The following is a 21,573-nucleotide window of genomic DNA, read 5'->3' on the forward strand; positions in this document are numbered from 1 at the left end:
ATGTTTCTTAGGTTACTGCATACGAGTCCAATTCAGGCTAAGATTAATATAAGCAACCGATCAAACTCATAGTGTATATTTAGATGCCTAGCAAAAACTTGTATTTAGAAAATCCAAAACGATTTATAATTCAGAATGAAAGAGCACAAAAAAACTCACCCTGAACATGAAACAAATAAAAACAGTTCACTTCGCTGCTAGTTTTATTAGAGGGGAAATACTCCTTCCATCCCAATTTACTAGCCATTCCAATTTTCTTGAAGAGTTAAAACATCAAGTTTGACCAAATTTATATAATGAAATAATAACATCGTAGCTCGCTGTGGGTGTATATATATATATGGAGCAGGTGGCCGGCAGAAAACTTCCTATGAAACAAGCAACTGATGTCATGCTTAATGATAGCATCACTTGCATAGAAGAGATCTGGGTACATGGTTTCTGCAAACTACCAACTGCAAACTGATAGTTCCATATGAGATCGAATAAAGCATGTTGCAATTGCAGGTTACAAAAGCATAGATGTTGCAGGTTACAAAAGCATAGATGAGCAATGTGAAAGGATTGTTCCAAAAGAAATGCATGTACCATGACATTATTACACAGGATGAGCGCCTGCTTTTTCTGCAGGAGCTGCAAGGGAAGGGCAATCAGATATCCGCAGCATGACCTTCACTCACCGATGTTCGCATGCTTGCTGGAGATGCCATGAGGGATATTCTCTTTCTCTTGTCAGCCCAGCATAGCCGGTTTATGTTTCTTTTGCTTCTCAGGTTCAAAGAGACCTCAATACAGTTGATCCAGGGTAACAAATGATTTATTGGCTTCAATCTTGGAGCAGAGCTGCCTTGTTCTGTGGGAGAACATTCACGCAACTTCCCTTGTGCTGCAGTTGCAAGAGCGTTCTGAGTTGGGTTCTTTATTTGGTTGCCCAGGTATCCCTGGAAGTTTAATGCCTCGCAATGGTACTTCACTTTGTCTCCAAAATGAAAAAACCTACCAGAAAAGCAAGCAAATTATTGGTGCTCGAAGTAAAGAGGATAAAATCTACACAGTTCAGTATCAAAAGATGCTCTATGTCCTCCGAATATAATCCTGGTCTAACAAAAACAGAGGAAAAGTGTGCCAATGTCTGGGTTTGCGAACCCAAGGCAGTAACAGTTGAGACCAGAAACCAACAAATAGTTAAAGAAAACTCGATCTGTGGGGGAAAGGACCGCCCCCACGGCATTGCACCAAGAAGAAGCTTCTCGCGCACAGGCCGAGAAACACCCCAAAGTCTGGCTGCCCTGGATGTGCCACCGAGTGCCTAGGACACATGTCTGCAGACATTTGTATCTCGCTGAAAGTGACACAGATTGGTTACACGCATAACTCAAGAACACAGCCAAAGATGGATGTTTTTTAACCCAGCCCTGTTTAAATTCGCTCCCACGGGGGCCAAAGCCAGGACATGAGGTGCTACTAAGGTCGCTTCACCCACTAGGTACAGACCCTTTTGCGAAACCAACAAATAGTTATCTTGATTTCAAGGACAAAACGTTGAAACATCTACCACAATCATTTAGCCACATGAAATGGGCCACCCATAGCATCATTGAGAAGTATTAAAGCAGTTTAAACTAAAAGAGAAGTCAAATCTTCCTATCCTAGCCTATGTTTGTACGCTTTATTCAAAATTTCACATGACCAAACCATTGCAAAAGGGGCTTCATGATGCATGCAAGTCATAGAGCAAAAGAACCTCCAGAAAGCTAATAAAACAAGATATCAAAGTCTCTGGTACTAAAGTTTAGAGTTGCGATTTACCACAACGAAAAGTACAGAAATGGTTCTAAGACCTGAGATTTCAGATGGGCAAATTATTGCTCACTTGAAAACATGATGAAGAACCCAGATGCTAGTTTGATCACTTCAATGCCTTCCCAAACTAGATTTCACAAATTTCTTCATGTGTCATTGGAATAAGATGAAACAGGCTATCTATAGTGTTCAAGAAATGCACTATCTATAGCATCTTTGAAAAGTTCAAAAGCTGTTTGAACTAAAGAGAAGTCTAGTTTTATCCTGGCCTATGCTTGTAAGCTTTATTCAAAATTTGACATGACCAAGTCATTGAAAAAGGGACTTCATGATGCATGCAGGTCATAGAGCGAAAGAACCTCCAGAAAGTTAATAAAAGATATCGTAGTCTCTGGTACTAAAGTTCGCACGTATGATTCACCACACAAAAAGGTAAAGAAATAGTTCTAAGGCCTGAGGTATTAGGTGGGGAAACTATTGATCACGTGATAACACTACGAGCAGGCACAGATGCTAGTTTGATAATTTTGATGCCACCTGCTCAAACTAGATTCACAGACTTATAGCTTCATGTGTCACTGAAATCAGCTTATTGCAGGGAGGCATCATCTTGGTACCAAGTATACTTGTAAGTAACTTGTAGCCTCTCGACATTGAAAGAACACTTCCCTCTATTTTTCATTTACCGGTCACCAATAATTTATTGTGGCAACATTGACCATCCATTTTTTTTCTACAAAATGTTTTCACATAGTTCATAATATGTAATACGAAAAAATTATACTTCACGACAAATCATATGGATATGAAAATTTGAAGTATCTAAAAACTCTTTAGGAAAAAGCTACAGTAAAGAGGTACTGTTAAGTAAATGAAAACGGAGGAAGTACATTTAGCCTTCTTAATTATGAATGCCTCTTTAATCTTTATAAGTGGAATAAAACAAAATAACTGTTTAAACTACCTGTAATCATAAGTTAAGGGCTCTCCAACCTTGATGGAACGTGAGGCAAAGACACCAACTCTTGTCTCACCATCAACCTGCCTGGCAAGGCCATAGAAACAATCAGGAACATGCTATAAAACGAATTTTTTTTTTTTTTGAAGAACACATCATTACCATTTTTCGAGTTTACAGTTGGGCTCACAACTGTGATTTAGAAAACGTGACAGGTTTCCTTTAAATGTCGCATCTATTGTAAAATCTTTGCTGATTTCGCACATGTAGAAGTTTTTGTCACCACGATCTCTTATATCCCAAAGCCTTTGTTCACATGTCGCGTCATCAATGACTGAAACAATGTTTAAAAAGATGCGAAAAGAATGTACATGAGACTTAACTGTGAAATACAATTAGAGCAACTCCAAGAGTTTCTTTATACTCTTCCTAATTGATAGGAATAGAGATTTTGGTGAAAAATACTCCCCAACAGCTTCTCTAATTAGATCTCCAAATATTGCTATCATCTATTCCGGATTTCTCGCTAGCCAAAGATAGAGAGCCATATAGAGAAGCTGTTGGAGGGTGGAAAGATATAGAGAGCGATTTTTATTCAAATGGCTCTCCAAATGATGATTTAGAGAGTGAGTTTAAGAAAGACTCTTGGAGATGCTCTTACGTACAGAAAAATTAGCACGTAAATCAGAAGCAAAGTGGCAAAAAAAATCAGTAAACTTATGTCTCCATTGATCAAATGATTCCCAATATGATGGTACCATGCAGTGCCAGAGAGAATATGAACCATAAACGGAAAGGGAATAATAAAAGGTTAGCCATGATAGCTTATTTAACAACTAAAAGAACTTAAATTGTGTTAGAACATCCTCATGAGCTTTACTGGATTCATACTAGCAAGGATGATACTCCCTCTGCACAATAATGGAAGGCATTTTTTATTTGAAAGCATCAAGTTTTGACCAATAATCAGTCAACTGCATCAATAGATTCGTGTTCAGATGATATGATTATGTAGAAATTGACCATATACTGAGAAAATAAAGGTCAAAATCTACTATAGGAGACTTATCTTCTAAAAAGTGTTGGACAAGAGTACTAACTTACTAATGGAATGGACCGCTGATAATGGAAAGTTCGAGAAATTTGGTTGGAAGCAGAAAGCATGACCACTACATATTAGAGAACATAAGCAAAATGCGACTGTTGACCCCACCACAACAGATGTTATGCAGAAGGTCATCTACCAAGACCTTGCTATTTCTGCTGGTCTATTTCCAAAAATAATAATAACATGAAAAACAGCTTTACCTTCACCAACATACTCGATTACAAAATCACCTCTCTCCAATGGCTCCAACGCAACAGCACCCCATCCACATCGCTTTGTCTGTAAAGGAAAAGTGTTGCTATGGTCATAATAAAATAAACTAAAGCCATCTTTGAGCAAGTAAAATGCACAAGTAATACCCAACTCTCAGAAAAATAATCACTCTAGCTGAAGCAGGTCAGCTCTACTGCCCAGATGGAGGTGCAAACTTGCGGGTACAAGGTGTCTAATTCTTTTGTTTCATTGAACCAAGTGACCTCTACCACATATGATGCCAGGTCAATTTCACAGAGCACACTATCAATGGCACATGTTTTCGCATCCAAAAATAAATACAAAAGGAAATTCAGGTTTGAATGGACAGGGTTTACTTTGGCAGCAGTAGAAGGTAAGAAACCAAAGGACCAGGATCATCATCATGGTTTGAGTCAAGGCAATCCTCTTTCCCCATTGCTTTTCATTCTAGTTATGGATGTCATCAGTTTGGTCCTTGCCAAGGTCGCAGAGGCGGGGTTACTGCAACCACTTTCACCAGTCCTCAGCTCTGCTTTCTATCTAGGTCAGCACCAAATTGGCAATGGTAACTCCACAGATTTTGGATGGACCATTGGCTTTTGGGAAAATCCCTCGCTCGGTCTGGATGTTGGCAATGGAATTGGTCAGCAGAATTGAGTTTCCAAATCAATGACATGATGAAATGGTAATGGACTGCAGTTCAGTTTCCACGCGGTCTCTTTAAATTGCCACTCGAGAATCAGAAACTGGATCCATACCTCATCTTCCTCTTAGCCAGCAAGGCCCTCCACGCCCCGGCTCAACCCCTACCATGTGTCGGCAACCCCTGCCCCTGCCCCCCTCCGCTGCTCCTCTCTGTGGCTGCGAGCCCCACCCCCTCCGCGCCGCGCAACCCCCGTATGAGAGGGTGAAGCAGCGATGGGAGCCTACCCACGGGGTCCCTGTCAGCAGTCACCTTGGAGTGGAGCTCTCTAGTGGCGGCATCGATTCCAGCCAATACCGAGCACCATAGGTCTGTATTGGGAGCATGCTGTTCTGTGGTGTGAGAATACCGTGTGGAATTGGGAGTCAAATTCCAAGATCCAATTCTAAAACATCCAAGCTTGTGGTATTGAAGATATACAATTCCAATTCCTCAATTCCAAGCCGAATTCCAACATCCAAACGGGGTGTGATCAAGGAATTGGCACCGGACTATTCGGCTTGGTGCCTAAGCGTATTGCTGGGTGCACTGTGAGCCAAGCAGAGTGGGGATCTCAGGGGAACCATCACAATCCGTGTCCTTGAGCAGTACCTGCAGATGTGGGACCTTATGACCGAGGTGGAGCTGCGCTAGGAGATGAAGGGGACAATCCGTGTCTGGACTGCTAGGCTTATTCTCCATGGATGCGTAGGATTTGAACAGTGGGAGAGGTTGTGGAAATCTTGGGTGCCTCAATGGGGGAAATTCGTCATATGGCTTTCTTTCTCCTTGGAGTATGTTGTTTTCTTTTTAGTGCGTATGGTTTGTGTTTTGCTTTGTTGGATTTCTCCAGGCTGTTTTGTACTTTCTTTCTCCTTAATATAGTGACAGGCAGCGCTCATGTCGGTGTAACAAAAAAAAGAAACCTTAGAGCATGTTGGATGAGGGGCTTTTGTACTTAATCTTAAGAGGTTGAATCCACACTTCCCGACCTTGATGCATTGAGCAATATTTAAAAAATATATTAGATCTTGCACTAGAGCCTGGTACCTAAGATAACGGTAACACTGCATATGACCTTTTAATAGAACACCTAAATAAATCAGTGTTTCAAAGATTACGCGACAATACATAAACTCTTCAGTCTTGAGAAAGAAAGAACTTACAACTTGAAAATTTTGGAAACTGTAACTGTAAGTAACATCAAATGTACTGCTGATGTATATATCTAGTGGTCTAATTGTAAATGTACTGAAGGCCTTGTGGCTATATATATAAAAGTCACCCCTCCCTAATGGGTGTGAGGTGTTGGTATCAACCGCTCAGGTTCTCTTCCTACCTCTACCCTAGTTCCTCTCCACAGCGCAGCCAACCCCTGGCTGCGTGTCCCCTGCTCTATCCTCTCTCGCCGCCGATTCCCAGGCAGCGCGCCCACCTCACCTTGCGGCCTCGTCCGCGACCTCCCCTCTCCTGCGCCGTCGTTCCTCAACCACACCAAGCCCGAGTTACCTTCTGGACGCTGCTCTAGCCCCTCCCACCACTCTTCCTCTGCTTCTCTGCGTGCACGATCGTCCTCTCCTCCGCGTTCTCTGCTGCACACTGCCGTCTCCAGCGGGCGCTGACGTCTTCCTTCGCACACGCCACTTCTCCCTCCCCTCCGTTGCTGCGCGCATCCGCTCGCGTCCTTTGCGCACGCGGCCCCTCAGCCGCGCGCCTCCACCCCACCTGCGCCGCACGGCTCCCCTGCTTTCCCACACGCGCTCTCGTCCCCTGTGTGCGATCCGCGCTGCACAAGCGGCTCTGTTGTGCCCCCGCGCCCGCTCTTTCCTTACCTTCCAAGGCACGGTCTGCACCCCTTCCACGCCCGCGCGGCGTGCTCTGCGCTCCCGCTCTCCTCGCCGTGAGCACTCTGTCTCCCGCGCGCGTCTGCTTCCCCTGCACGTCGCACCCATCTCCCACAATGTTGACCGCTCCCTACCTCTGGTCCTCTGCCTCACCAGCAGCTGCATCACCCGGCCTGGCACAGCCACAACATTCTTGGGCCGGCACCGCAGACTCTTTGCGGCCTTCACACCCGCACAGGCTCGTATCTGCTATGTACCCCGCAGGTTGGCCCCACGCCGTCCAAAGCCTCTCCGGGTGCTTGACACTGGTGCTACATCACATATGTCCTCCTCGGATGGTATATTGCTCACTCGTCTCCCTCCCTCTTCTCCCTTTATAATTGTGGGCAATGGCCAATCCATTCCCGTCCTTGGTCGTGGCACTTCCACACTTCCCACAGCCAACGCTTCCTTTTCTCTTAACAACATTCTCGTTGCCCCTGCTCTAGTGCACAACCTCTTTTCGGTTCGTCAATTCATCCGCGACAACCATTGTTTTGTCGAGTTTGATGCTCTAGGCTTCTCCATTAAAAACCTCCACACTGGGCAAGTGATCCATCGCTGCAACAGCGATGGTGACCTATACACTTTCCCAACTATGCCTGGCCTCGCTGCTGCCCATGCCAACCTTGCCTTGTCGACAACCTTGTGGAATCGCCGCCTCGGCCATCCTAGTCCTAATGCTGTCCACACCCTACAGAATATGTCGACTATATCCTGCAATAAGCCAGATAACTCTGTGTCATGCATGTCAGCTAGGCAAACACACACACCTGCCCTTTACTCGTGCTTCCTCCACCACATCGATGCCCTTTGAAATTGTTCATTGCGTTGTCTGGACTTCTCCGGTTTTGAGTAATTATGGCTGTAAGTATTATTTGGTCATGCTAGATGATTTCAATCATTTTTGTTGGACCTTTCCGCATCGTCAAAAATCCGAAGTCCATGGTCACCTAGTTGATTTTGTTGCTTTGGCTCTGTTCCCAAGTGCTTTCAGGCAGACAATGGCACTGAGTTTGTCAATAACGCCATGTCTGACTTCTTGTCCAGTCGCGGCATTTTGCTTCGCCTTTCTTGCCCCTACACCTCTCGTTGAGAGTATACTTCGCACCATTAACAACACCATCCACACCCTATGACGAGATGGCGAGGTGGAGCAGATGTGGGACCTTATGATGAGATGGCGAGGTGGAGCAGCGCTAGGAGGTGAAGGGGACATGTCTAGACTGCTAGGCTTATTCTCCATGGATGCATAGGATTTGAACAGGACAGGTTGTGGAAATCTTGGGTGCCTCAACGGGGGAAATTCCTCATATGGCTTTCTTTCTCATTGGAGTATGTTGTTTTCTTTATAGTGCGTATGGTTTGCGTTTTGCTTTGTCAGTCTGTTTTGTACTTTCTTTCTCCTTAATATAGTGATGGGCAGCTCTCATGTTGGTGTAAGAAAAAATAAGAAACCTTAGACCATGTTAGATGAGGGAATTTTGTACTTAATCTTAAGGGGTTGATGCATTGAGCAATGTTTAAAATATATATTGGATCTTGCACTAGCTAGGAGCCTGATACCTAAGGTAACGGTAACACAGCATATGACCTTTTAAATTAGTGTTTCAAACATTACACAACAATGCATAAACTCTTGAGTCTTTAGAAAGAAATAACTTACAACTTGAAAATTTTGGAAACTGTAAGTAACATCAAAACATGCAACACTATTATGCGCATAAAGAAAATAAGGAGTGAATACATTGGCGCACATAAGTTCCTAGAAAAATCAAGTAAGAACATCATTGACAAGAAAGCTACCTTCACAATTTTAATTTTCTTATCCTTGCGGAATGGCCTGTTTTTACATAGATCTGAGCAGCGACAATTCTTGGAACAACTCGTAGAAAGACCCCTGATAAGTCAAAAAATAAATTTAAACAATCATGTTGGAGGAAAGTAAACATGTATGGATTCTATATACATCATACATAACTTTAGAAAGGATTATGCTAACTTCTTCATCAAATATTAGCAATACATGAGTGCAAGCATCCATAATATGCACAACTAGCAGCGTCACTGTTCAGCTAATATGGCACTGTATTCAAACGTTTAAACTTAGGCCCAAGAATACTATAGTAGTCCAAGTGAAGTGAAAACCATGGGGTTAAAACCACACAGAAATTGTGGGTAGCAGGATATATTGCCGTGATCTTAAATCAGTAAGATGGTAAACGATGTCGGAATGAAGGTTCAGATTATTGTTGAATACCTCCAAAATCGAGGAGAAAGGAACCATATCTAGTGAAATTCTTTTAGTGACTATGATGTTTCAAACGCTCAAATAGTGCTCATTTATATGGTATGGAAAATCCTCATCCTCCAGTGATAATCATATGTTCCAAACCGCCTTAGCATAGTCTTAATAGCATGGCACATGGGAGTGAGCATGCTCTAAAGTGCTATCATTTAAACAGTTTATATGCCAAGACTTCCCACAAAACACAAGGTACCAACCAGCATACAGTAACAGTATATTAGAAGTGACATGTGGATTTTGTGCAAGTTTCTTGCAACCCAATACCTAAACGATATAAGTGCACTTTATGGGAAAAACAACAGTATATACTACATATTTAATTCAATTCAGCTCTGTAGCACTGTAGTGTTGATATAAAAAAGATGGCACATGTTTATGCTTTCTCTTTGCTAATATGATTCAGTTCCACATTTAAAAGACAGTTTTGCACAACAGAAAAAAAGAATTGACCTGTGGGGGCTAACCCTCGGCCATTTTGCTAAGAAGACGGCCTTCTCACGCAGGTCGAGACCCCCCCCCCCCCCCCCAAACCCCTGCCATACACAGCGGCATCGTAGCACATTTGAGAACCACAACCTAGGCTGGAACTTAAGACCTGTGCTTTGGCGTGCGACAAACGAGGGGATTTTACAACCCCAGCCTGAAATTCGTCACAAGGAGTCGACCCAGGACCTGAGGAGTGGTACTAGCCTACTAGAGCCACCTAACAAACTCAGCTAGAGGCCCGTTCGCATAGTTTTGCACAATATTCACATGTCTTTGGCATGTTTCAACAGAGTAAGAAAGAACACCTGCATTCACATTCTTTGCAAGTAGAATCAGCCCTGCAGTTTGTGCACCCAATATCCACACGAACACCAGTGTGCTTCTTTTTTATCAGATATACATCTTTTACAAATTAAGGAAATAACCATGATGTACTTATATTGGAATGAAAAGCAGACAAACACAAGGCTAATCTAACTACACAGCTGCAGAAACATAGAAATCATTTAGTAAAACGTTATGCTTTAGGATACTCCGCCTGATAGATGTATAGGGGGGTGGCTTGTAAACAGCCTCAGCATATTCCTCAATGGTTGACTCAATATTGAAGTCTTCGTTAACATATGGAAGAGGTAGCCGGCAGAACACTTCCTATAAAATAAACATGTAGTGTAGCCATCAATATAAACCACGAAGGAAATGTACTTCATCTGGATGAGACAGTGATACTAGACAAAGGAAGACAAGTCAATGAATTTCTTTTTCCTGAGGCTTTACATCATCAGAAACTTAACCATGTTCCTCATCAAATATTTATTTTACCAAGCATTCCATTCTAGTCACTAAGTACTTCAGATTAGCTAAGTAAAAAATAGCCCATGAATTATGTCACATGAAATATCATATAAGAAAAGATAGCAAAGGTACAATTGTGTCACGCATGCACTCACCTCTATACTGTTGGTAAAGTCAGCATTCTGTCACCAACAAACAAAGTATTCCTGTCAGGCACCTCAACCATTACAAAAATATTAACAAAAGGGCGTGTGGGATGCATTGTAATAAAATTGTCCTAGCTAAACCTCAGAGATAACTTATTCTTATTAAGTATTAATCTTCCAAAGATCTAAAGATGAAACAAAAAGATACTCCTTCCGTCCCAGAAAGAAAGTCGTTATGCACTGGCGGAGGGCAGTGGAGGCGAAGCTGGGTGCTTGCCCCCCCCCCCCCCCCCCCCCCCTCCTCCATGCGCTGGCCACTGCAGGTCCTGTGTCAGACGTGTAGAAGTAAGATGAGCTAGCGACGCTCCAGCTGAAGTGTATGTGAGAGTTGTAGCTGGCCCCTTCTTTATTTAGCTTCACGCTCCGCCGCTGTCGTCATGGGATGCGTGCAGGTCAAACTTTCTTAACTTTGGCTAAGTTTGTAGAAAATGCTTGCAACATTTATATCTCCAAATAAGTTTATTACCAAAGTATATTCAACTATCTATCTAATGATACTAATTATATAAAATAAATATTAATATTCTTTTATATATAATTGGTCAAAGTTAAAAAAAAGTTGACTTCTCGAGAAGCGAGAACGACTTCTATTTTGGGACAGAGGGAGTAGTTGAAATTAATGGAGGAATCCGCACTGGGCATAAAAAAAGACAATGACCAGATGCATATGATCTTTTTAGTACTTATACTAGAGAGTTCCCTACTTGTCTATTTATTAAATTAAACTAGATAAGCTCTTATTACCTATTTCATATAATGACAACATGAAGTGACCAATTTTAAGGGAAAACGGATAGACCTCATTTTGCAGCAGCCAATCAGAAGTATGCCTCCAGCAAATTGCACTTCCTTGATTATCTTTTAGATGAACCACTGGCCATGGTGCACATTTCGTATGTGCTGCAACTGTACAACGTCCGCAGCGCCAAAAGAACATCTTTTGCTTACAAACCATACACCCCTAATGGGAGACAGAAAGTTAAATGATGTCCTTAATGATCAAGCAATGGAACCAGTCCAAGCACAGGAACTGAAATACAACATGACCTGAAAAACAAAATACAGGTTTGTATCCTAAACAAATTTTCATGCCTGCAATATCAGACCCCAAGTTTATTGCAGAAAAATCTCTATTCTTGTCACGGTTATGATATTTACAATGGACTATGCATTCCTTACCTTCGGACCATTAAATCTTGCAATTGTGTAGCATCCACTAATCAATTTACTTTTTCTCATCTCAAGAAAATAAATTAATTCCAACACTTACATGTTGAGGGCACCTGAAGCTTTCAGCAGTGAAGTTTGAAGTATCTTTCACAACACAGTTGAGATGGAACATCAGTGGACATTTCTTAACTGAACATTTTATTTCTTCTCCAGCATAAATAATCTTGGAGCATAAACGGCATTCGACCTTTCACAAATGAAGAAGGTATTAGATGCTAAGCAGATGAAAGGGGGAAAAACTGGATCCTAAGTTCCTAACTTCCTAAGTCAACAAACAAGACTAATTACTAACACTGATAACAGTTATAGTCATTTTAGGATTCCTAATAATCAAAATTTTCACTTTAACCATCAATATAATAAAAATTAGATAGATTAACAAAGTAAGATTGATGCCAGTAGATTCATCATGAAAGGTACTTTCATACATACAATCGCGTTTATGTTGTGTATCAAATTTTAATATAAATTGACAGTCAAAGTTTCACAGTATAGATAGTACCAATGTCCTAAACAACCTATATTTGTGACAGCAGAACAACTTCATGATTAACAGCAGCTTCAAATTTTAACTGATAGACAAGTACCAAGGACAATGAGTTTTAAAGTTATGGAATGGAGACAAAGCAATTCAAAGGTGAAAAACTTTATAAAATGGTTGCATACTTTGTATCAAGGGGATCGTTTCCGTTAACAGATTAAGTATGTTGGATCTTACAAAATAAATCATGTATGTACTACATATAGAAATAAGTTAACTGTTAGCCAGCTAAATATTAATTTGAAATTGAAGTTATTTCAAGTTTCTTTAACTCCATGTACTATGCACATGAGTTTTTAGAATATATTCAAAAATCATAACATTTTGCAATAGTAGTATTTTTGCTGGTGGGGACACTAGAACCCTGGTAAACAACATATCTTCTATTTTTTTGGCTATCATTGGGTTCCATATTTAGCCAACCCCAGCTTGCTTCGGACTAAAGGCAGATAGGCAATGTTAACCCACATGGTTTCTACTCCCTAGTCCCTCGCTAATACTTTTAATTAAAACTCTTGGAGGAAACAGAGCAATAGATATCATCCTGACAAAGATGTAAATCTATTAAAAATAAATAAATATTATAGCATTTTAATGACAAATATACTAGCACTATTTTCATGTGCCTAATGTAGATAATTAAAAGTATTGCCACCATCCAAGGTAAAGAAGAAAAAAATGATTGCAAACTGTACATAGTGTCTTAAGTCTCAAAATAAGTGATTAATGGGAGTGAAATGTGCAACGAACACACATGATGAGTTCCTATACTCATAGCTCAAGTGCAGGTACAGTTGTTGCCACAATGCTAAAGAATTTCCCGGATCGACCTGAATTGCACAAACTCATTACCAGCTGCATTTTGCTTGATCCGCCCAGACATAAGAGTCGAGTTAAACGGGAATTCGAAGTAAGGAAAGCAGACATTGGTCATCAACGCGAAGCACTTCGAGCCAAAATCCTTACCGCCCTTGGCGCCCCGGTGAGGAAAGGCAGCACGCACTGGTGAGCCGGAACACCGGCCGCTGCCTTCTTAGCCGCCCACTCGCTCACGCGTTCCTCGAGCGTCGGAGCCGATGCTGAAGCCTGCGTCCGAGTCGGCTCGGGTGACGGAATCAGGGACAGGTTCTTCCCACCGCCGCGCCGCGCGGCGGGGCAAGCGGTCACAGCGCCCTCGCCCGCGCCCGCCATGTCGAAGGTGCGGACACGGCCCCTCCACCGGCATTCCGCTGGGATAATGAGGTCGTCGCCGCCGCCGCCAACAGTGGCGGACGAAGACGCGTACGCGGGCGCCGCATCGGCCGAGGCGGCGGCGGCAGCATCCGCGTCGAGGGAGAGTCCAGGGAAGGGAGGGAGGTAGCCGGTGCTCAGATCCTGCATGGCCGCTCAGGGGACAGGGGCTGTGGACTAGGGTTTGGAGGGCATTGGGGCTGGTCGGAAACGTGGAAATGGAACGAAGACGTGAACCGGGGACTGGGGAGGGCGAAGCTGCGAAAGAAATGACCTTTCCGAATTGTTATATTTTTCACGTGAGAAAGCTATACGACAATGTTTAGCAATCCAACGCTCGATTTTTCTCTTCTTCGAGCATGTTTGGCAGGGCTCCTCTCCGGCTCCGGCTCCGGCTCCGGCTCCTCCAGAGAAGCCCTGCCAAATATTTTCTTGGAGCAGCCGTTTTTAAGTAAAAAACAGAGGAGCCGGAGCCGTTTTAAAGGAACCACAATTTGTGGCTCCTCCAAAACGGCTCCGGCTCCTCCGGAGGAGCCCCTCAGGAGGAGCCGTGCCAAACAAGCCCTTCATGTCCACCCTCCTCTCTTCTTTTCTAAATCCAGCGGCCTTAAAAGTGGGGGCTCCGAGAAGGCAGGCTGGCCAAGCAATGAGAACAGCGGTCGTCAGGTTTCCAACGGAGGCGAAGGTGGTCGAGTCAGGTTGGGGCAAGGGCGTCCATGGCCATGGTGGCGGCGGGAGGTGGAAAGGGGGAGGAGGGGGAGGCCACGTGCGCGTTAGGATCTCGCCGGAGCTCCACGGCCGCTACATTCAAGGCTAGTCGTAAGACCACCGATCAGACGACAAATTGAAACTTCACAAGTTTCTTTAAGTCCATGTGTACATGCGTTTTTCAGAATATATTTCAAAAACTACAAGATTTTACACTTTGTTGTAATAAAAAAACATTATTTGTTCGCTGAAAATACCGCTGAAGTAGTTCAAGCAGGCATTAGAGCCCTGGTAACTAAAACGTTTTGAATGGAAATAACTGGATCCTATCACTAGACTAGTTACTCCCGCAATCACGATTATAAAGTTGCCTTTTGGATTCCTCACAATCCCTTACTATTAAAGTCAATATTATTATTGTCCAAAGCTATAAGGGCGTCATGCACAAATAGCTGGCTGACGTGGAGGCTTAAAATAATTAAAAAAGATAAAGCTGTGGAGTGCTCAGAGTATGGTGCATATGTCAAAGACACAAAACGTTCCGTGAGTCGTGTGAGATAGAATATTGAAGAGTCGATAGCGCGGTGGTTTTAGTTAGGCCCCGTTTGGCACGGCTTGCGGCGGCTCCGGTTTTTTCTGACAAAATACTGTAGCAACACTGTAGCAAAAGCCGGTTTTCTCTCTCCTCTCCTCCACTCTCACTGACATCGGCACTGTTCACCGAAGCCGGAGAAGCCGGTTTTTCTGGCTTCCCCCCCGCTTGCTACAGTGCGCGTACTACAGTGAGACAGAAAAGTAAGAGAGAGAAAACCGCCTTTTTGCTACAGTGTTGCTACAGTGATTTTGTCATATAAGTCGGAGCCGCTGCGAGCCGTGCCAAACGGGGCCTTAATCTCTCTTTTTCTCGTTTACTATCGTTAAGCCGGCGAGCCTCGGCCGCCACCCAGGGTGTCCACATCGTCTGAAATCCTTCGGCCGTCCGATTCTGCAATCGACGATCGGTATTGACTTCGCCCAACGCTACAGTGCAGAACCCCTCTACCAAAACATTCCCGATAGCTCTTTCTCCTTCTTGACCGCGACGCCCTCCCACACCGTGCCGCCTCCACCGCTCCCGTCGCCGTCGCCCCTTCCTCCCTCCTTCTCCCTCTCCCTCTCCCTCTCCCTGTCTCCCGGCGTCGCCGCATGCCTCTCGGGTCTCGGCGCCGCCGCCTCACCGCGCGATGCGCTGCCTGAGCCCTCCACCGCCACGGCGCGGTGCCAGCAACCACCGGCGGTGCCCGCCTTCGTGCCTGCCCCACGGCGCTGGCTGCTCCCGCCGGTTCGCGTGTGCTCCACGAAACCCTAACTCCATGGGCTTTCACGTCCGCCACTGCAACACGAACTGCTCCCTCTCTTCTGAGCTACGCTAGTGTTTGATGGATTCGTTCCATTCGTACAAGAAGAGACAAGAAGACAGGTGCTTCCTCCTGATCTCCGTCCCCATCTCTCTATCTATCATGCACTGATGAACATATCAATACATTCGTTCCTTTTGTTGCAAGGAGAACATGTGTGGTGCTCTATTCAGGTGTGTGCGTGGGGTTTGGGAAGCAGAAATTGTGGGAATTTCCACCTTTTTTATATCTTTTTTAGATTGGCACTAATCTGGGTTTGGCACTGATCTAGGTCTTCGCCAGGTATTGACTCGGATGTTCCATGCTTGGCAACAAAATTTTACCATGTCAAGTCCCATTTTTCTTAGTCCAGTATCTTTTCCTCTTCAGGCTCTAAGGTGACATGCTGTTGGATTTTTTGTAAGCTGCTCAGCATCTTTGTGGCCCCTTGGTATGCCATCTGTGCTACTTTTTTTTGAGAAGACGCCAGCTACCTCATCAGTGTTGTTATTAATTTTTTTCCCAACATTCTCACCAGTGAAAGAGGCTCTGCGCTATGTCAGCGTGTTGCCGCTCCGTAGCCCAGATGCCTTCACCGGCTACAGCAACTGGCAGCACAGACCTCTCTATGACAAGATTTGTTTCTGCAAATTTCCATTTGAGGGTTTCATGGTTCAGATAAAAAAATTGATCATGTTCCTTAATAATTGGTAAGTTCACATCCCTTTTCTTTTCCAGTTCTCCCTTGAATATCTCTTTCAAATTCACAGGTGTGGTTTCAAACACATGTATGCCATACGAAGAAGATTCCTGTTGGTTCCAAAGATTTGGTAATCACAATGATATTCTGAAACCAACCTCCTGTAGGTTTGACAAATTTTTATAGTTGTCCATAACATGTCTAAATGAGAAATGCTCCATACAACGTGAGGCATTAAGACTTCGCACCATGTCCTGCTAGAACCATTATTCAAATATGTTCCCCAATATCAGGTTTCAACTTTTGATTATGATGTTTTCAATAAGTTAAGATATTTTAGATAGGTCAGTGCTTAGAGCAGATGACATGGTTTTCTTTCTTTCCTTCAAATTTATGTCTGAGTCTTCTACTTTACACATATCTATAATTTTGTTATGAAATTTATTAGTGTTGTTATTAATTTTTTTCCCAACATTCTCACTAGTGACAGAAGCTCTGTGCTATGTCAGCGTGTTGCCGCTCCGTAGCCCAGCTGCCTTCACCGGCTGCAGCAACTAGCACCACACAACTCTCTATGATAAGATTTGTTTCTGCAAATTTCTATTTGAGGGTTTCTTGGTTCAGATAAAAAAAATTATCGTATTCCTTAATAATTGGTAAGTTAACATCCCTTTTCTTTTCCAGTCCTCCCTTGAATATCTCTTTCAAATTCACAAGTGTGGTTTCAAACACATGTATGGCATACGAAGAAGATTCCTGTTGGTCTCAAAGATTTAGCAATCACAATGATATTCTGAAACCAACCTCCTGTAGGTTTGACAAATTTTTATAGTTGTCCATAACATGTCTAACTGAAAAATGCTCCATACAACGTGAGGCATTACGAGTTCGCACCATGTCCTGCTAGAACCATTATTCAAATATGTTCCCCAATATCAGGTTTTGACTTTTGATTATGATGTTTTCAATAAGTTAAGATATTTTTAGATAGGTCAATGCTTAGAGCAGATGACATGGTTTTCTTTCTTTCCTTCAAATTTATGTCTGAGTCTTCTACTTTACACATATCTATAATTTTGTTATGAAATTTTTCCAAATTGATAGGCAAGTGCTCTTTGTTGAGGTTTGAGGTAAGACCTAATTTCTTGGAGCTAATTCTATAAAAGGTTTCCTTTGCGTTTATTTTTTGTCTGCATATTCAGTTGCTTTATATTACAATATATAGCGCACATTTCCTGCGCCACACTACACAACGTGATTAGTTATCGGTTTTCCATTTCCCTTATCGTCAATAATTAAATTTATGTGTATGTCGTAGTGGGACTGCCAAAGTGTTCAGTGAGTAAACTTTTCTTTCACCTACAGATTATCAGAATGGTCTTAACTTCCTATTGCAGATTTCAGCTTCATTTTATAAATGAAAAGAACATGCATTTTTTTACTGTAAAAAAAGGTAAAATGGTCATATCATTTCCTTTCTTTCAGCATAGTTTCTTGATATTTAGCTTACAACGCAGGTACAAATTTCTGTGTATGTCATATTGGGACTGCCAAAGTGTTCAGTGAGTAAACTTTTCTTTCACCTACAGATTAGCAGAGTGGTCTTAACTTTCTATTGCAGATTTCAGCTTCATTTTATAAATGAAAAGAACATGCATTTTTTACTCTCAAATATAAAGCTAAAATGGTCATATCATTTCCTTTCTTTCAGCATAGTTTTTTTATATTCCTTTTACAACGCAAGTACAAATTTCTGTGAAAAGTTCGTGCGCGCATAGGGATTTACAATACAGATGCATTGTAGGCCTATGGTCACATACCTCCTACTCCAAGTAGAGCTCAAGTGTAGGAACAAATCTACACTGCTACTTTCTACTCTATTTTGCAAGATGACCTCAAATTCCACATGGACATGGTGATGTTCTGAATGAATGCAGTGAGAAGGTATTATATTCTTAGTGGTCATTCAAACTCATGATTTCTTTTATTGCCCTGTCCCGCCCTGGTCATATTTCCTTAAATCTTAATGGCTTCCAACCTTTTGTTGAATCACATTGGTCGTATCTTTCCCCTTGATTGTGATCTGTATTCCTTGCGCCTTACATCTCCACCCAAGAATTTTTTTTTGGTGGTGTTCTGACCACATGGACATACATTTACATTCTTTATTTACATAGTAGTCATGAATTGTCAAATACTAGCTGATGCCATGTCAGCACATCATATCTACTCAAAACTACTACTGACATATAGCTCTATGGTATATCTCCTTTTTTCATGAGAATGAAAAACAAACTGAATCTAATAGTTTTGCTTTGGATGCCAAATATGCCCCCATCCCACCAACCTACAAGGTTGTGCGCTAATTTTATATTTCACAAACGTACAGATGACTGCTACCTAATATCATCTAAGTTTTGCTAATTTAAGGTTTATTTATGTCCTTCAAACATAGTCAGGTGCCTCCTGAGTGGATTCTGTATTTTATACATATTCTAGCTTCTTCAAAGGAAAGGTGTGTTTTCATAGTGCTATGGTACCATTCCTATTATTATGTTATCCAGGGCTTTAGTTTTTGTTACTGTTTTGAATATTCAAAAGCAAGAAAGGTGTGTTTTGTGAAATGGATTACAAACTAAGGAGGAACAAATCTATAGGTATTCCTCGCCAAGCCCTAGGGTTGGCCGACATCACTCCCCACGCCGCGACGAGCCGTAGAGCTGGCTGCCCTCGCCTATGATGCCGTCACATGCCCTATGGCTGGCCGTCCTCGCTCACGCCGCTACCCGACGGTCCCTACAACCATCTTATTGGTAAGATCTGATACTTGGTTTGTCGATTTGGTATACCTATATACCGATTCCATCGGTATGTATTTTATTTTTATTTTTGCCAGTTGCATCGGCACTTGATATGGGGGTAAATCAATAAATGCCCTGGTGAGACAGCAGTAGTGCCATCTACCTCATTGTTTGCTTCAGAATTATTTATGTGTTCATCACTGATGTGAGTTGCCATCTACCTCTTGCAATTTAGTATCCATCTACTGCAGCTTCGGTCAAGATTATTGCTTGGATATTTGAGATGTTCTTTGTAGTTAGCGATGGTACATGCTGTTGGTTATGTATATTACCTGCAGCCACATTGCAGTGGAGCTATCTTTGTTTAGAAAATAATTACATCAATCGGGTGCTAAAAATTCCCCTTTAACTGCAGCTGCGGTCAAGATTATTGCTTGGATATTTTAGATGTTCTTTGTAGTTAGTGATGGTACAAGTTGTTGGTTATGTATATTACCTGCAGCCACATTGCAGTGGAGCTATCTTTGTTTAGAAAATAATTACATCAATCGGGTGCTAAAAATTCCCCTTTATCTCCTTTCCTACCTTGCAGACGCGCGCGATGGCGCGCGTGATGGACTAGTTGGGTAAGATCCGTGTGCAGCTATCGAAGTCGACAGCCATTGAGGCCGCCCTAAAAGTTTGGCCACAAGCTGTCCGAAGTGTCACATGGTTTTCCACTAGAGCAATGCACATACTTTTGTCATACTTAGATTGCTTGTTGCCAAACTGTTGTGGAGTTTCCTTTGTTCATCTTGCCCACAGCAACACATAACCAAATGAAGCAACGATTTTGCTTCGATATCCCTGCTGTGTAGGAACAACACATCAGAAATAAATCTGCTTCACAATCTCACACCATGTTCGCTTGATCATATCAGTCATGCTTATCAGCCATGATATAGTGTTTTTCTCTCGTAATAAAACAGCATCAGTTGGCTTATGAGCCACAGAAATGATTAAGCGAACAGGGTATTAGTTTCCAAACCCCTGCCACCACCACGCCACCACACGGAGACGAACCGTTTCGGTCAAGTGGAAATTGCAGGTAGCAATACCAGCCGACCAAAACAATTATCGCGGTAACTGAAACAACCAATCATGGTAATGGACGGAAGCGGATGAACTCGGGGCTATTACCGCCTTGGGCGCGTCGCTGAGGCCTAATTTGGAAACTCCAATCTCTCCGGGATCCGAGACTTTTCTCTGGCTGAATAATCCATGGGGATATCATTCTAATTATCATTCTAGTTCTCAGTGAGAGGTTTTTTATCCTTGGGTTTTGCTCTCCCTTGCTTCCAAAAGAGCCCTAAGGAAAGGTGTCGACGAAATACGTCTGACAGTCTACCGGGGGTATACCTACGGTAGTAGATGAATCGGTGGAGGTGCGCGTGAGGGAATTAGATGGTGACACAGAACGCAAGAGACAGCGATTAGACAGGTTCAAACCATCAGCTTGATGTAATAACCTACGTCCTATGTCTTTGTGGATTGTATTATGAGAGATCGGATGCCTTAGGCTAAGCCTAGGATTCGTATCAGGATGTCCACTAGGGGACCCCTGCCCCTCCTTATATACTCTAGAGGGGTAGGGTTATAAGAAAATATTCTATTTGGTATTACAATATCTAATAAATCACATCTCGTAGCCTTGCGGTGCACGCCGAGCAGTGTCGTGCGTCGTACGCCTTGATCTTCTAGGCTAGGCCACCTCTGGTGGCGCGGCCCATGTCTTATCTTGTGGGTACCGGGGGTCATACCCCCACAGCTAGTCCCTGAGTGCCTTATATCTGTTGAGCAACACCGTCTTGAGCTTGTTCAAGCTGTCCAACTTGCTGCTGATCACCAGGAGCAGGCGTTCGACCAGTTTAACTAGGAGCCAAACTATTGAATCGAGCGTCTGAGCTGTTGAAGCGGATGTCTGAGCAGTTGGACTAGTCGATGAAAATCGGACTCACTTGAAGTTGAGGTTTGTCAAAAGGATGTAAAGGGCTCAAGTAAAAAAGTTTTTAAGTCTCCATCTTAGATGAAGTGTGTCCACTTAGGTTCCGGATGGCGAAGTTGGACGCTTAGCGTCCCTGACTTAGTTAGCGCGGAGAAACTTAGTCCCTCAGGAGCGAAGAGAGATGCAGCGACGATCATCATCCATGACTTAGTCATGTCAAAGTGTGTCAGGTCCTAGAAATAAGCACATTCACCATAAGGTGAAGTGTGCCCACTTAGTCCCCGAGCCTGACAGTAGGTGAAACATTCATGTGGTGCTAGGGTCCAAAACAATAGTCTTTAGATGCCAAACTAGTCCCCAGCTTAGCTAGAAACCAGTCCCCACATTAGCTAGAAACCAGTTGTGGCAGAACCGCCCGAAATAACACGTTTTCGGAGGCGCTCGTCTTCCACTAGACACTAAGCACATCGGAAGTGAGTTACATCGGACAGTTCCGTTGAGCACACCCCAAGAAAGAACTCGAAACAATCCACGTTTTAC

The 21,573-nt window shown here is 43.0% G+C and overlaps 1 protein-coding gene and 1 long non-coding RNA gene across 2 annotated transcripts; one reads left to right on the forward strand and one right to left on the reverse strand.

The window, feature by feature from the left end:
- Positions 1–371: 371 nt before the first annotated feature.
- On the reverse strand, positions 372–13,741 carry LOC136477687 (histone-lysine N-methyltransferase ASHR3-like). Its single transcript, XM_066475930.1, has 11 exons — positions 13,201–13,741; positions 11,734–11,880; positions 11,263–11,424; positions 10,413–10,439; positions 9,996–10,113; positions 9,768–9,864; positions 8,475–8,568; positions 4,070–4,148; positions 2,924–3,095; positions 2,768–2,848; positions 372–996 (listed from the first exon to the last, which is right to left on the reverse strand). Exons 1-11 carry the CDS (start codon positions 13,612–13,614, stop codon positions 651–653), a joined length of 1,737 nt encoding a protein of 578 aa, XP_066332027.1. The 5' UTR covers positions 13,615–13,741; the 3' UTR covers positions 372–650.
- A 2,189-nt stretch (positions 13,742–15,930) lies between these two features.
- Positions 15,931–19,612, forward strand: LOC136474214 (uncharacterized). Its single transcript, XR_010762874.1, has 3 exons — positions 15,931–15,999; positions 16,087–16,258; positions 17,353–19,612. It is a non-coding gene; the product is annotated as an uncharacterized lncRNA (long non-coding RNA).
- The last annotated feature ends 1,961 nt before the right edge of the window (positions 19,613–21,573 follow it).

This window comes from Miscanthus floridulus, chromosome 8, assembly GCF_019320115.1.
Source record: "Miscanthus floridulus cultivar M001 chromosome 8, ASM1932011v1, whole genome shotgun sequence".
In the NCBI taxonomy this organism is placed as follows: Eukaryota; Viridiplantae; Streptophyta; class Magnoliopsida; order Poales; family Poaceae; genus Miscanthus; species Miscanthus floridulus.